Below are 17,316 nucleotides of genomic sequence, written 5' to 3' on the forward strand. Positions count from 1 at the left end.
TATTGGGAATGGGGATAAGATAGTCCATCTTGGTGAGTTCCTGGGAAAGGGGCAGGTTAGGGGTGGGATATGGGCAGGGCATGAGGTGAGGTGAAAACAAAACAGGAGTACAATAAAGGAAGGGTCAAGGGACGCTTCGGGAGGGAGTTGGGTGCTGGTGGGATGAGGAATGTAATGCAGGAAATACAAGAGGGCACAGCAGGAGGACGGGCTGAGGTCGAGGAGGGGTAGAAGTTTATAGTTTATACTTTATTTATTCATTAGTCACAAGTAAGGCTTACATTAAAACTGCAATGAAGTTACTGTGAAATTCCCCTGGTCGCCACACTTTTGTGCCTGTTCGGGTACACTGAGGGAGAATTTAGCATGGCCAATGCACCTAACCAGCATGGCTTATGGACTGTGGGAGGAAACTGGAGCACCAGGTGGAAACCCCACACAGACATGGGGAGAATGTGCAAACTCCACACAGACAGTGACCCCAAGCTGGGAATGGAACCCGGGTCCCTGGCGCTGTGAGACAGAGTAGTGGGTGTCTGGTACCCGTTGCCGGGGGAGGTAGTGGAAGCGGATATGATAGTGACTTTTAAAGGGTGTCTTGACAAGTACATGAATAGGATGGGAATAGAGGGATATGGTCCCCGGAAGGATAGGGGTTAATTCAGTCGGGCAGCATGGTCAGTGCAGGCTTGGAGGGCCGAAGGGCCTGTTCCTGTGCTGTAATTTTCTGTGTTCTTTGTTCTTGGCTAACCACTGTGTCACCGTGCCGCCCATTTATACATCAGTTTTCTGACTTCTCCTCAGGGCCCTCTGACAGATTTGAGGAAAAGCCCAAAGCATTAACTCCCGTTTCTCTCTCCGCAGACACAGTCAGACCAGCCGAGCCTGTCCAGCATTTTCTGTTTTTATTTCAGATTTCCAGCACCCGAAGTATTGTGCATTTGTTGCTCAACACATTGGCTGGATGTGGGCCGTAACAACAGCTGCTGCATTTGTCCGCATATCAACAGCGGCTGCAACCTTACAAACAACTCAGTGTGAGTGTGCGCGCATTCTGGATGGCCAATGACTTTACGAAGCATTCACAAGTCACGTTCTGTCTTTCGACGACACCAGTGAAGCTTTTTCTTTCAAACACCAGCCACCCTCAGAAAATCTTACCAATGCAAGACAGTAACTCCCAACTTCAAGTTAGTTAGAAGAGGAGACGTTTGAGGAATATGGAAGGTGGGTGAGTGTTGTGGGCCAGGGAGCGTGTGTGGCCAGACTGGGCAGCACGGTGGCACAGTGGTTAGCACTGCTGCCTCACAGTGCCAGGGACCCGGATTCAATTCCCGGCTGGGGTCACTGTCTGTATGGAGTCTGCACGTTCTCCCCGTGTCTGCGTGGGTTTCCACTGGGTGCTCCGGTTTCCTCCCACTGTCTGAAAGACGCGCCGGTTAGGGTGCATTGGCCATTATAAATTCTCCCTCAGTGTACCCGAACAGGGGCCGGAGTGTGACGACTAGGGGATTTTCGCAGTAACTTCATTGCAGTGTTAAGGTAAGCCTACTTGTGACGAATAAATAAACTTTACTTTACTTATAAGCTGTACTATAGGAAGCTGCATTTTCCCAGGTCCCCATCACTTAATCAGAGTCTGGATCAGGGACGCACACGGCTCCTGGTTTTCTGGTGAATTGATTCAAGGTGACAAAGCTCGACTTCCACTGGGTTTCTGCTGAAATCAAATAATTGGAGAAAGAAGAGAAGGAAACAAGTTTCACCGTACGTGTAGCGAGACGCTGAGTCCTCCAACAGACTCTCCGAACAGAGTGACCATTCCTGGGTTTCCACCAAACTGTGCGATATTCCTCTGTACCCATCTTAATGCTGCCAACTGATCCAGAAATCCAAAATTTCCTTGTGCACAGTTGTCCCCTGTGCTGTGCCCAATGAGAAAATAAAAAGATGTCAACAAGTGCTGGTAACAACTTACTGCACAGAGGCAACACGGACATGAGGACATGCCTCTAACTGTAGAATCCATCACTGAAGAAGATTTGTATGGACTCGAAGCGTTAACTCTTGTTCTTGCTCCACACATGCTGCCACACCTGCTGAGTTTTTCCAGCATTTTCTGTTTCTATTTCAGCTTTCCAGTTTTAGCAGTATTTGGATTTTATTATTATACGAGGAAAGTCTCCGCCGATTAGACATTTACCAATAAACTTACAGAAGACACCTGCCATTGATTTGGACAATTGGAACACAAGAATTAGGAGCTCGAGCCTGTTCTGCCATTCAATAAAATCCTGGCTGAACTGACTGTGGTCTGAACTCCACTTTCCTGTCTGCCCCCCATCACCCTCAACTCGAGACCCGGTGAGCCAAGTTTACGGGAGTTATTCTTGTTCAAGCTACAGGCTGGATGAGGTAACACTTTGAAATGTGTGGATTCTCACCTGTCAGAAAGGAGGTGAATGTGTGTTCCAGTTCACTCAGGGTGTAAGAGTTACATACATTGCTTACATGCACACTGTCATTTGGAGCTCTGACAGAAGGTTCAAATTTATGATATTCGGCCTGTTTGAGCGCATTATGAACATATCCTCCTTTGTCATCAAGTCCTAGGGAGGGACTTGAACCTGGCATTTCTGACTCAGAGGCAGGGCCGCTGACCCACTGCGTCACAAGACCAGCTGAGAATAGAGGAGGGATATTAGAATATATACCCAGAATACAACAAGGCTTGTCCAATCATTCTCCTCAAGATGGAAACCAATGGTGTTAAATTCTCTGACACTAAGTTATTTTTATTCATTTGTGGAACATGGGTGTCGCTGGCTGGGCCAGCATTTATTGCCCATCCCTAGTTGCCCGAGGGCAGTTGAGAGTCACCCACATTGCTGTGGATCTGGAGTCACATGTAGGCCAGACTGGGTAAGGACGGCAGATTTCCTTCCCTAAAGAAAATTAGTGAACCAGATGGGTTTCTCCGACAATCGGTAGCGGCACGGTAGCACAGTGGTTAGCACTGCTGCTTCACAGCTCCAGGGACCTGGGTTCGATTCCCAGCTTGGGTCACTGTCTGTGTGGAGTTTGCACATTCTCCTTGTGTCTGCGTGGGTTTCCTCCGGGTGCTCCGGTTTCTTCCCACAGTCCAAAGATGTGCGGGTTAGGTTGATTGGCCATGCTAAAATTGCCCCTTAGTGTCCTGGGATGCGTAGATTAGTGGGTAAAATATGTAGGGATATGGGGGTAGGGCCTGGGTGGGATTGTGGTCGGTGCAGACTCGATGGGCCGAATGGCCTCTTTCTGTACTGTAGGGTTTCTATGATTTCTATGAATCGACAATGGTTTCATGGTCATCAGTGGATTCTTAATTCCAGATATTTTTATTGAATTCAAATTCCCCCATCTGCCGCGGTGGGATTCGAACCCGGGTCCCCAGAACATTAGCTGAGTTCTGGATTAATAGTTAACGATAATACCACGAGGCCATCGCCTCCTCGTTAAAGTGTGACCCCAGGTTTCTGTGTAATTATTAGTGTAGGTGATTATTATAGTAATTGTGTGACCATTGGTAACGAGTGTCACTGTACACTTACAGCTTGTAGACCTGGGTGTGGCTGATGGCCAACGGCAATGGCAACAATGAGAATGATGTGGAGATGCCGGTGTTGGACTGGGGTGGGCACATTAAGAAGTCTCACAATATCAATTTAAAGTCTAACAGGTTTATTTGGTAGCACGAGCTTTCGGAGTGTCGCTCCTTCATCATGGAGCAGCGTTCCGAAAGCTCGAGATTCCAAATAAACCTGTTGGACTTTAACCTGCTGTTGTGAGACTTCTTACAACAAAGAGAATGGTTAAAAGCTACAATCAAGCATGCTGAGAATTTTAGTCACGTTGAGTTAAACACAGTGGCAGGTCAGAGAAGGCTACTGCGAGACCTGACCTGCCCTGTGAGACGAGACCTGACATTTCCTGTGTTGACCAAATAAGGATGGTTGTTTGGACGGGTTCCAGACAGACAAGCACCATCGATTTCTGCCTTTTTCCAGATGTACAGTGAGGCTATGTGACTTACTTATAACTTAGTATAAACATTTGAGAGTTGTAACTCCATTGGCTATAATCAAACTTAGTGACCAGTTTCCAGTGGTATCATTGGTTGAGTGCCAAAGAACTTTCTGGAAAGATGTGCAAAGTTTAAGATGGAAAGAGAAACTTTAAGTCTTTTCCTCAGTGGAAACTCGAGAATCATATTCGCGATGTGTGCCCTAAAGATGACCTTCAGAGAAGAATAAAGAAGATCAAGAGAACCGGAGGCCTGTGACCAGCGGTGTGCCTCAGGGATCAGTGCTGGGCCCACTGTTATTTGTCATTTATATTAATGATTTGGATGAGAATTTAGGAGGCATGGTTAGAAAGTTTGCAGATGACACCAAGATTGGTGGCATAGTGGACAGTGAAGAAGGTTAACTAGGATTGTAATGTGAACTTGATCAATTGGGCCAGTGGGCTGACGAATGGCAGATGGAGTTTAATTTAGACAAATGCAAGGTGATGCATTTTGGTAGATTGAACCAGGGCAGGACTTACTCAGTTAATGGTAGGGCGTTGGGGAGAGTTAAAGAACAAACAGACCTAGGGGTACAGGTTCATAGCTCCTTGAAAGTGGAGTCACAAGTGGACAGGGTGGTGAAGAAGGCATTCAGCATGCTTGGTTTCATCGGTCAGAGCATTGAATACAGGAGTTGGGACATCTTGTTGAAGTTGTACAAGACATTGGTAAGGCCACACTTGGAATACAGTTCTGGTCACCCTATTATAGAAAGGATATTATTAAATTAGAAGGAGTGCAGAAAAGATTTACTCGGAAGCTACCGGGACTTGATGGTTTGAGTTATTAGGAGAGGTTGGATAGACTGGGACTTTTTTCCCTGGAGCGTAGGAGGCTGAGGGGTGATCTTATAGAGGTCTATAAAATAATGGAGGGGCATAGATAAGGTAGATGGTCAACATATTTCCCCGAAGGTAGGGGAGACTAAAACTAGAGGGCATAGGTTTAAGGTGAGAGGGGAGAGATACAAAAGGTTCCAGAGGGACAATTTTTTTCACACAGAGGGCGGTGAGTGTCTGGAACGAGCTGCCAGAGGTAGTAGTAGAGGCGGGTACAATTTTGTCTTTTAAAAAGCATTTAGATAGTTACATGGATATGATGGGTATGGAGGGATATGGGCCAAATGCAGGCAATTGGGACTAGCTTAGTGGTAAAAACTGGGCAGCATGGACAAGTTGGGCCGAAGGGCCTGTTTCCATGCTATAAACCTCTATGACAAAGAACCACAAAGAAGATCTGCACTAATAAATAAACTTTAACCTTTCAAGCTCTACCTGCGAGTGGGCCTGGCCAATTCGCTCAAGTGGGAAGTATTTATTTTCAGTTAAACTTAAAGTTAAATGAGTTAAAGTCAAAAACTTAGGGTTAAACTAGAATTAGAGTTGGAGTTGAATGAGTTAAAGTGAAGGTTAAAATTAAATGAATGAAAGTGAGAAAGTAAAGTAAATGTTGCCTCCACAGTGGCTGGTGGGTGAATGGGCAAGGAAGTGTCATAGTTTGTCACGGGGGTGAATGGGGGGTCATGGGAAGCGTGGGAGGAGGTGCAAAGCTTGGCAAGGAGGACATGACGGACCATCGGGTAGTGGATGGTGGGGCATAAAGGCAAAATACTGCAGATGCTGGAATCTGAAACAAAAACTGAAAATGCTGGAAAACCTCAACAGGTCTGACGGCATCTGTGGAGAGAGAATAGAACCAATGTTTCGAGTCTGGATGACCCTTCGTCAGATGGAGGGGCATACCCTGATATGGGGGCATGAAGAGGACCTTCCCAGCTTACCTTTTAAAGTGTTCCCTCATGCAGCAACGGTTCACGACTCCTCTGAGGAGCGGTGAAGCGAAGCTCATTGAAAAGCTGCACCGACTGCATGAATACTGCAGGGCACAAGGACATGCCCAAGCCCGCAATGCTGCTGGCCGGGTCAGGGGGGCAGGGTGTGGCCTCCTGGTCCAGCCTGAACCAGCCCACACTCTAAAAGGCAGTCCTGAAGATTAGAAACTCTGGGAATGAAGTCGGGGGTTCCAGAATCGAGTCCCGCCCATCACCTTTAGCTGTCTGTGGAGTTTCCTGGTGTCCAAAATTCCAGCCCTTTGTCTCTGTCTATCACAGCAGTCACAAATGGCAGTCACCTGGCTTCCCAGCAGCCATTTTAAGAGAGAACAGTGTCCATTATTTCATATTCCTTTTTAAAATAATATAAAGTCCACTGCTCAATTATTTTTACATTGTGACCATCAAAACAAAGGTCACCTCTGATTGTCAAAAACTAACTCACCTCCAGATAGAATCTGGAAATTCCTGAGAAACTTGACGACTTGCAACATAAAGCCATGGAACAGCCACGAGAATGAATGGATGATGGGCGGCACGGTGGCACAGTGGTTAGCACTGCTGCCTCACTGCGCCAGGGACCTGGGTTCAATTCCGGCCTCAGGTGACTGTCTGTGTGGAGTTTGCACGTTTTCCCCATGTCTGCATGGGTTTCCTCTGGGTGCTCTGGTTTCCTCCCACATTCCAAAGTTATGCAGCTTAGGCGGATTGGCCTTGGAAAATTGCCCCTTAGTATCGGGGGATTGATTGGGTAAATAGGTGAGGTTACGGGGATAGGGACAGGGTGGGCTTGTTGTTGGTGCAGGCTTGATGGGCCGAATGGCCTCCTCCTGCACTGTAGGGATTCTATGATTCCATTCTAAAATGTATTGTTGATAATTGGAACCTCAAGTATTAAATAAAGAGAGAGATTGTTTAAGTGAAATCTGTCTTTCATCAGTCACACAAAGGGAAAATATCTGGGGGAAAAGGTTTAAGTATCCCAGTCCAGCAGCATAGATCCATGAGGGGAAAGTCGTGCTTGACGAACATGTTGGATTTTTATGAAGATGTGACTAGGGCGGTTGATGGAGGAGAACCGGTGGATGCGGTGTTTTTGGATTTCCAAAAGGTGTTTGATAAGGTGCCCCATAAAAGGCTGCTGAAGAAGATTAGGGCACATGGAGTTGGGGGTAGTGTGTTAAAGTGGATTGGGGACTGGCTATCCGACAGGAAGCAAAGAGTCGGAATAAATGGGTGTTTTTCCGGTTGGAGGAAGGTAACTAGTGGCGTGCCACAGGGATCGGTACTCGGGCCGCAACTATTTGCCATTTATATAGATGATCTGGAGGAGGGGACGGAGTGTAGGGTAACGAAGTTTGCAGACGACACAAAGATAAGTGGAAAAGTGAATCGTGTGGAGGACGGAGAAGATCTGCAGAGAGATTTGGACAGGCTGAGTGAGTGGGCGAGGATATGGCAAATGGAGTATAACGTTGATAAATGCGAGGTTATACACTTTGGAGAAAATAATAACAAATGGGATTACTATCTCAATGGAAACAAATTAAAACATGCTACCGTGCAAAGGGACCTGGGGGTCCTTGTGCATGAGACGCAAAAGCCCAGTCTGCAGGTACAACAGGTGATCAAGAAGGCAAATGGGATGTTGGCCTATATTGCGAGGGGGATAGAATATAAAAGCAGGGATGTCTTGATGCACCTGTACAGGGCATTGGTGAGGCCGCAGCTGGAATACTGTGTGCAGTATTGGTCCCCTTATATGAGGAAGGATATATTGGCATTGGAGGGAGTGCAGAGAAGGTTCACCAGGTTGATACCGGAGATGAGGGGTTTGGATTATGAGGAGAGGCTGAGGAGATTGGGTTTGTACTCGTTGGAGTTTAGAAGGATGAGGGGGGATCTTATGGAGACTTATAAGATAATGCGGGGGCTGGATAGGGTGGAGGCGGAGAGATTCTTTCCACTTAGTAAGGAAGTTAAAACTAGAGGACACAGCCTCAAAATAAAGGGGGGTCGGTTTAAGACAGAGTTGAGGAGGAACTTCTTCTCCCAGAGGGTGGTGAATCTCTGGAATTCTCTGCCCACTGAGGTGGTGGAGGCTACCTCGCTGAATATGTTTAAAGCGCGGATGGATGGATTCCTGAGCGGTAAGGGAATTAAGGGTTATGGGGATCAGGCGGGTAAGTGGTACTGATCCACGTCAGATCAGCCATGATCTTATTGAATGGCGGGGCAGGCTCGAGGGGCTAGATGGCCTACTCCTGCTCCTATTTCTTATGTTCTTACGTTCTAACATAGAAGTAAAGACATACATCTCCTTACAAAAGTTTGATGTGAGTATTTCAGAAATAACCTCCAGATCAGAACCCAATCTGCACAGAGTGAGGGATCCTGTTTCTATTGTGCAAGAACCATCATCTACCCACTAATCCGGCACTGTGGGGTCTGACTCTCCGCTCCCACAGCAGGGAACTGGATGGGTTCCTGAGTTTACATCAGGGAGGACTGGGCGTCCATGGCCTCCCAGGAGATTCGAGAGGATTAGCAGCATCCAGAGGGAGACCTGGCTGAGCGGGGGAAAGGATTGAGGTGAAGAGATAAGACACAGGTGTTTACCAGTCGAAGACCACTGGGAATCAATGTCAGAGCAAATGAAATGAAGAGTGAAGCACAAAGAGAAAGAGAGAGAGAATCAGAAAGGACAGAGTGTGAAAAGACAGAATTGGAAAGAATGAGAGAGACAAAAAAAACAGAGTGAGACAGAAGGAGAGAGCTTGAGAGAGAGAGAGAGACACGTAAAGTGAGAAGGGGAGATGGAAAATGAGAGGTAGACAGAGTGAGAAAGAAAGTGAGAGACAGAGAGGGGGAAAGTGAGAGCGGAAGTTAGCAAGTGACACAGAGAAGAGAAAGGAGATAAGATTTTCTGGATTACTTAAACAAAAAGCAATAAACTGAATGGAGAGAATCTATGATCTCTTTCCCGTGACACTGTCCTATCTGAACACCAGCTATTGTTCATTAACAAAAACAACAACTTGTATTTATATAGCACCTTGAACATAATGAGATAAAGAACAAAGAACAAAGAAAATTACAGCACAGGAACAGGCCCTTCGGCCCTCCAAGCCTGCACCGACCATGCTGCCCGACTCAATAAAACCCCCTACCCTTCCCGGGACCATATCCCTCTATTCCCATCCTAAAAGAACAAAGACATTTCAAATGCTTCACAGGAATGTTATAAAACAACACTCAGTCCCATGAGGAGGTAAACACTAAGTCCCAAAAGGACGGTTTCAAGGAGCACCTGACCACAGGAAAGAGGTAGAGAGGCGGAGAGGTTTGAGAATAGAATTCTAGAGCTTGAGACCCAGTCAGCTGGAGGCAATTGGAGGAATAATGAAAATTGGGAATGCTCAAGAGGCCAGAATTAGAGGAGTGCAGATATCTCGGGGCAGTGTGGAGCTGGAGGACACTAAAGAGATAGAGATGGCCAGCATAATCAAGGACCCCACACACCGCGGACATACCCTCTCCACCTTCTTCCATCGGGAAAATTCACAACTCTCCCAAGATGGCGCCGGAACGTGGCGACTTCTCGCAAGCTGTGCCCAGCATACCTTCTAATTCTATCTTTTACTCTCGTTCTACGCTTCGAAAACTTCATTCTAACTCTTTTGAACTCTCCCTGCTACCATCAGACTTTTGAATGGACCTACCTTGGATTAAGTTGATCTTTCTCTACACCCTAGCTATGACTGTAACACTACATTCTGCACTCTCTCCTTTCCTTCTCTATGAACGGTATGCTTTGTCTGTATAGCGCGCAAGAAACAATATTTTTCACTGTATGTTAATACATGTGACAATAATAAATCAAATCAAATCAATCAAAAAGCAATCAAGGCCAGGGAGGGATGTAAAAATAAGGATAAGAATTTCAAAATCAAGACATTGTTTGACTGGGGGTTGGTGCATGTCAGTGAGCACAGCGCTGGCAGCTGAGGGGGACTTGACTCAGAACTACAACATTTCAGATGATCTGAAGTTCACACTTACCTCAGGAAGCCACTCACACTGATCCTGTACTGCATCACTACAACCACCACATTCCCATGGCCAGCTAGGGCTGTCCCATGGAAAACAGTGCCACTCCCCAGAATGAAGGCTCCTCCGTGGATCCAAACCATTACCTGAGAGACAGTTGGAGGGAAACACATTATGGTTTGATACATGGGCAGAAATTAAAGGAAAACAGCGTGAAATAACTTACTTTCTTTAAGTTGACTGAATGTTTTAGACACAGTTCTCACCCTTCTGCTTAAAGATTATTTATTCGTCACAAGTAGGCTGACATTAACACTTCAATGAAGTTACTGCGAAAATCCCCGAGTCGCCACACTCCGGCACCTGTTCAGGTACGCTGAGGGAGAATTTAGCACGGCCAATGCACCCTAACCAGCACGTCATTAGAGTGTGGGAAGAAACCGGAGCACCCGGAGAAAACCCACGCAGACACGGGGAGAACGTGCAAACTCCACACAGACAGTGACCCAAGCCAGGAATCTAACTCAGGTCCCTGGCGCTGTGAGGCAGCAGTGCTAACCACTGTGCCACTATAACCCCAACCCAAGATCTGAGCCATCTCTGAGAGGGATAGTTGTTGTTCTTTCACTCAGTACTTTCCAGGCAGTTGGTGCCGGCCCGATACCCTTGACTTGTGCACCTGTAGCTTTCCAGTGAATCATTGAGTTATAAAGCTCAGAAAGAGGCCATTTGGCCCATCCAGCCTGTGCCAGCTTTTTGAATGAGCCAGTTAGTCTCGTTTCTCTTCCTTCCCCAGCCGCAGTTTCTCACACACGTTCAATTCCATTTTGAAAGTCACTATTGAATCTGCTTCCACCGGCCTCCCAGACAGCGGCTTCCAGATCACAGCAACTCACTGTTCATTTCTCCACCAAGTTTGTGTCATAAGGGCTGGTTTTAAATGGTTGTCTCATTAAATGTTGTCACCCCTGTTGCTTTGAAGAGTAAATGATGAGTGAGATTGCAGATAGTTACTCCTGCAGCAGTAAGGTGTTGGGGACACAATGCAACTTCTCCCCACCTCCTCCACCTTACGCATTCACCATCCCCCCATCCCCACTGCACACAGAAAAAGGTGTTAAAATCTGTCCTCGAACCCTCCAGTACAGAGGGAGGTCATTCAGCCCATCGAGTCTGCACCGACCACAATCCCACCCAGGCCCTATCCCCTTGACCGCACATATTTACCCTGCTAGTCCCCCTGACACTATGGAGCAACTTATCATGGCCAATCCACCTAACCCGCACATCTTTGGACTATGGGAGGAAACCGGAGCACGCGAAGGAAACCCACGCAGACACGGGGAGAACGTGCAAACTCCACACGGTCCTGGTATGGCCCAATTAAATGTTGACTTACTGGTAGAGAGTTGTTTTGATCCAAAGGATGGGCCGGAGTGTAGACACTGAGATACAAACAGTCCTCGCTGACCGGCACAGAGAATGGGGGCGGATGTTTCCTTTCCTTCTGGAGACACCTGGCCAATTGGATGAGAGAGTGAGAGAGAGGTGAAGCTTTCGATTATTGTTCTGTTGCAAGGTTACAGACAGGAAAGGTTAACTCTGTTTCTCTCCACAGAACCACTGAATATTTCTCGCAGTTTCTGTTTTGTGTTTGATCAATTGAAAACTTTCCTTCTCTGTTTTGTCAATCCTCATCTCAGAGTTCTGTTGGTTACATAGAATTACATAGAATATACAGTACAGTAACTGGCCATTCAGCCCATTAGTCCGTGCTGGTATCTAAATTCCACACAACTCCTCTCATTTCATCTACCTTTTTGCTAATGTACTTCAAACATCCTTCTGCACTATAGGGATTCTATGATTCTATAACTCTGTGAGAAATTCTCCTAGTGTCCTGTTCAACTTTCCTCTCTCACTCAACACCAGCAAATCCACAAGAACTGACTGTGGAACATTATCATAAAGTCCCTACAGTGCAGAAAGAGGTCATTCGGCCCATCGAGTCTGCACCGACCACAATCCCACCCAGGCACTACCCCCATAACCCCATGCATTTACCCTAGCTAGTCCCCCTGACACTAAGGAGCAATTTACCATGGCCAATCCACCTAACCCGCACATCTTTGGAGTGTGGGAGGAAACCGGAGCACCCGGAGGAAACCCACGCAGACACGGAGAGAATGTGCTAACTCCACACAGGCAGGGGCCCAAGCCTGGAATCAAACCCGGGTCCCTGGCACTGTGAGGTAGCAGTGCTAACCACTGTGCCACCGTGCCGCCCCCATTGTCGATAAATAATTCCCAACATAACAATCAGCAAAGATGGGGACTATTCATCCCATTGTACCCATGCTAGCTCTTTGAAAGAGCTAATTAATTAGTCCCACTCTTCCCTATCCTTTCCCCATCTCCCTGAAAATATTTTTGCTTCAAATATTTATTCAATTTCTTTTTCAAATGAAGGGATAAATTCAATTTGTGAATCGTTTAAAATTTACGCCATTTGGTGCACACAATTTTAAAAAGGAATGTAAGTTTCCTACATCGGAGGGTAGCTTGTGGCGTTCCGAATCCCTGTCCATGACTGGGGGCTCACAGGAGGAGCAAATCGTAGTGGACCCACAGGAGGGGCAGCAAATGGTATTCCAATATATCCAAACACTGCCCTGGGACTTTCTTCCACCTCGAGCTGCTTTCCACGAAGGAAACCATTCTCGATCTTGACGATGGGTTGAAAGTAATCATCTCCTGCAAGAGAACAATCATTAACCAGACAGAGAACCCCAATCCCAAGCTGAACTCAAAACCTGCCTGTCAGACTGGAGGCCTGTGACCAGTGATGTGCCTCAGGGGTCAGTGCTGGGCCCATTGCTGTTTGTAATCTATATCAATGATTTGGATGAGAATGTACAAGGCATGATCAGTAAGTTTGCAGATGACACTAAAATAGGTGGTATTATAGACAAAGAGGAAGGTTATCAAAAATTGCAGCAGGATCTTGATCAGCTGGGGAAGTGGGCCGAGAAATTGCAAATGGAGTTCAATACAGATAGGTGTGAGGTGTTGCATTTTGGAAAGTCAAATCAAGGTAGGACTTTCATGGTGAATGCTAGAACTTAGGGAGTTTCGTGTAACAGTGGGACCTTGGAGTTCAGGTGCACGGTTCTCTAAAGGTGGAATCACAGGTAGGTAGGGCAGTGAAGAAGGCTTTAAGCATGCTGGCCTTCATCAGTGAGTGCATTGGGTATAGAAGTTGGGGAGTTATGTTGCTGTTGGACAGGACGTTGGGTGAGGCACCTGGAGTATTGAGTTCAGTTTTGGTCACCTTGCTGTAGGAAATATGTTATTAAACTGGAGAGAGTGCAGAAGAGATTTACAAGGATGTTGCCAGGACTCAAGGGACTGAGTTATAGGGAGAGATTGGATAGGCTAGGACCTTTTCCTTTGGAGCATAGGAGACTGAGGGGTGATCTTATAGAGGTGTATAAGATCATGAGAGGCATGGATAGGGTGAATGCACTCAGGCTTTTTCCCAGAATTGGGGATTCGTGAACTGGAGGGCATAGGTTTAAGTTAAGCGGGGAAAGAATTAATGGGAACCTGAGGGGCAACTTTTCACACAGAGGGTGGTACGAGTGTGGAATGAGCTGCCGGAGGAAGTGGTTGAGGCAGGGGCATTGACAACATTTAAAAGGCATTTGGACAGATACATGGATAGGAAAGGTTTAGAGGGATATGGGCCACATGCAGGCAAAGGGCGTTAGTTTAGATGGGCATTTTGGTCGGCATGGACCAGTTTGGGCCGAAGGGCCTGTCTCCGTGCCGTAGATTCTATGAACACACAATCTCCATCTCTCTCTCTCCCATTCTCACAATTCCCTCAGCTTTCAGTCTCAACAACAACTTGTATTTATAAAGCACCTTTAAAATAGTAAAACCTCCCAAAGCAGTGAGTGTTACCAAACAGGTATTTGACACTGAGCCACATACTGTATCCCATGACAAAACACCTGGGTCAAAAAGGGAAGTTTTGAGGAGAGTCTCACAGGAGAAGAGAGAGGCAGCGAGGTTTAAGGAAACTCAGAGCCCAGGCTGCTGAAGGTTCAGTAACCAGTCATAGTCAGGGGTACAGAAAAGGCCAGAACTGGAGGATCACAGAGACCTTGCAGGGTTGTGGAGCTGGAGATTACAGAGATAGGGACGGGTGAGGCCATGGAGAGATTTGGAAACAAGGATGTGAATTTTAAACAAGAGGAAGTTTCATTGGTCTCATTCTCTTTCACACTCTGGCCAGAATCATAGAAACCCTACAGCGTCGAAGGAGGCCATTCGGCCCATCGAGTCTGCACCGACCACAATCCCACCTAGGCCCTATTTCCATAACCCCACATATTTACCCCACTAATCCCTCTAACCTATGCATCCTGAATATTCCGACTTCGCCCCCTGCTGGGATTCTCCGACCTCGCCCACGGCTGGGATTCTCCGACCTCGCCTGCGCTGGGATTCTCCAGTTCCGCTGCTGTGAATGGAGATTTGGCTGAGTGCCAAATTCTCCATTCTTGCTGCCAGTGGTGGCAGGGAGAATTCCAGCCTCTCTCTCGCTTTTAAACATCCTGTTTCACTTCCTTTCTGATGAATTTAAAGGTTTGTTCGTCTCCCGTTTGTCTGGGTGGTTGCGGCTCCAACAACACTCAAGACGCTCAACATCATCCAGGACAAAGCAGCCTGCTTGATTGCTACCCGTTCCACAAACACTCACTTCCTCCACCACCAACGCACAGCAGCAGAGGTGTGTACTATCGACAAGATGCACTGCAGAAACTCACCAAGGATCCTTAGGCAGCACCTTCCAAACTCACAACCACTACCATCTAGAAGGACAAGGGGAGCAGATAACTGGGAATACCACCACCTGGAGGTTCACCTCCAAGACACTCACCATCCTGACTTGGAAATCGGCCATTCCTGTACTGTCGCTGGGTCAAAATCTTGGAACTCCCTCCCTAACAGCACTGTGGGTGTACCTACACTTCAGGGACTACAGCAGTTCAAGAAGGCAGCTCACCACCACCTTCTCAAGTGCAATTAGGGATGGGCAATAAATGCTGGTCTAGCCAGTGACGCCCACAAAAGAATCATAGAATCTTACTGCATGGCACTAAGTCTTCGATCCATCATCCTTGCACCGTCCCCATTGAAAGAGCAAGAAAATCAATCCCATTCAAAGAATTTTTCATAACAGCACTTTCAATATTCATCTTTAGCTATTTATCTGATCCCTTTAAAAGGCTAATCTGGATTCCACTGCTGTTACAGGTTGGGTTTTGACAAACCTCACTATTTACCATAAAGGACTCGTTTTTCGATCTGAATTTTGTTTATATATTACTTATTGGGATTAATTGCCCTTCATTAATTGCCCTTGACCTTGCAGGTGGTGATGTTCCCATGTGTCTACTGCCTTTGTCCTTATAGGTGGTAGAGGTCACGTTGGAAGCTATTATTGAAGGAGTCTTGATGAGTTGCTGCAGCGCATCTTGTAGGTGGTACACATGGCCGCCACTGTGAGTCAGTGGTGGAGGAAGTGACTGTTTGTGGAAGGGGTGCCAATCCTGGATGGTGTTGAACTTCTTGAGTGTTGTTGGAGCTGCACTCATCCAGCCAAGTGGAGGGTTTTCCATCACACTCCTGACTTGTGCCTTATAGATGGTGAAGAGGCTTTCAGGAGTCAGGAGGTGGGTTACTCATCACAGGATTCCCAGGTTTGTAGCCACAGTATTTATATGGCTAGTCCAGTTCAGTTTCTGCTCAATGGTAATGCCAGGATGTTGATAGTGGGGGATTCAGCGATGGTAATGCCATTGAATGTCAAAGGGAGTTGGCTAAGACAGGGAGAGAGGCGTTGGGCCAGGGTAAGATGTTCTGTCAGAGTTGGTGCAGACTCAATGGACTGAAAGGCCTCCTTCAGCACTGTAGTGATTCTATGATCATTGCCTGGCACTTCTGTCATGCGAATGTTACTTTCCATTCGTCAGCCCAAGCCTGGATATTGTCCAGATCTTGCTACATTTGAACATGGACTTCTTCAGTATCTGAGGAGTTGCGAATGGCGCTGAACACTGTGCAATCATCGGCGAACATCCCCACTGCTGAGCTTATGATGGAGAAAAGGTCATTGATGAAGCAGCTGAAGATGGTTGGGTCTAGGACTCCTGTCAGATGGTTATTTATGAAAGGGCACAGATTTAGTTATCAGGATTTTGGTCTATTTCTGGAAATTGTTACAGAAAGAATGGGGGTTTGGAAGGAGACTATACTGTAATGGAAGAGAATTCCAGAAAGGTTTTGTCAAAGAACTGCATGGATAATCCGAGTTCTAAAACTTCAAGAATCTGGACTGGAACATCGCAATGAATATGAAATGGACTAAAATACAGGAAAGCGGTAGTTTCAAGGGAGAGTGGTTTCATACAGGTGGGTGATGGAGGAGGGTGAATGGAGGGTGACGGAGGAGGGTGAGTGCAGGGTGACGGAGGAGGGTGAGTGCAGGGTGACGGAGGAGGGTGAATGCATGGTGATGGAGGAGGGTGAATGGAGGGTGACGGAGGAGGGTGAATGGAGGGTGACGGAGGAGGGTGAATGGAGGGTGACGGAGGAGGGTGAATGCAGGGTGACGGAGGAGGGTGAGTGCAGGGTGACGGAGGAGGGTGAATGGAGGGTGACGGAGGAGGGTGAATGGAGGGTGACGGAGGAGGGTGAGTGCAGGGTGACGGAGGAGGGTGAATGGGGGGTGATGGAGGAGGGTGAATGGAGGGTGACGGAGGAGGGTGAATGGGGGGTGATGGAGGAGGGTGAATGGAGGGTGACGGAGGAGGGTGAGTGCAGGGTGACAGAGGAGGGTGAGTGCAGGGTGACGGAGGAGGGTGAATGGGGGGTGAAGGAGGAGGGTGAAAGCAGGGTGATGTCCCACAGGTATCCAAATGGATTTACGAAGGGGAAATCATGCTTGACAAATCTGTTGGAATTCTTTGAAGATGTAACTAGTAGAGTTGACAAGGGGGAACCAGTCGATTTGATATATGTGGACTTTCAGAAAATATTTGACAAAATCCCGCATAAGAGATTATCGTGCAAGATTAAAGTGCATGGGATTGGGGGAAGTGTATTGAGATGGATTGAAAACTGGTTGGCAGAGAGGAAACAAAGAGTAGGAATTAATGGGTGCTTTTCAAATTGACAGGCAGTAACTAGTGGGGTGCCAGAGGGATCAGTGCTGGGACCCCAGCTATTCACAATATATATTAATGATTTGGATGAG

General features: G+C 47.0%; 1 protein-coding gene across 1 annotated transcript in view; it reads right to left on the reverse strand.

Moving 5' to 3' along the window:
• ces2b (carboxylesterase 2b) overlaps positions 1–17,316 on the reverse strand; it is a 108,734-nt gene that overhangs the window by 27,546 nt on the left and 63,872 nt on the right. Inside the window, exons 15-18 of the mRNA XM_078210446.1 lie at positions 12,539–12,743; positions 11,389–11,506; positions 10,002–10,135; positions 1,772–1,925 (exon numbers count right to left, since the gene is read on the reverse strand). Of these exons, the coding sequence (XP_078066572.1) occupies positions 1,772–1,925; positions 10,002–10,135; positions 11,389–11,506; positions 12,539–12,743 (611 nt within the window). The remainder of the gene's footprint in view (positions 1–1,771; positions 1,926–10,001; positions 10,136–11,388; positions 11,507–12,538; positions 12,744–17,316) is intronic.

Source organism: Mustelus asterias, chromosome 4 (assembly GCF_964213995.1).
Source record: "Mustelus asterias chromosome 4, sMusAst1.hap1.1, whole genome shotgun sequence".
Lineage (NCBI taxonomy): Eukaryota > Metazoa > Chordata > Chondrichthyes > Carcharhiniformes > Triakidae > Mustelus > Mustelus asterias.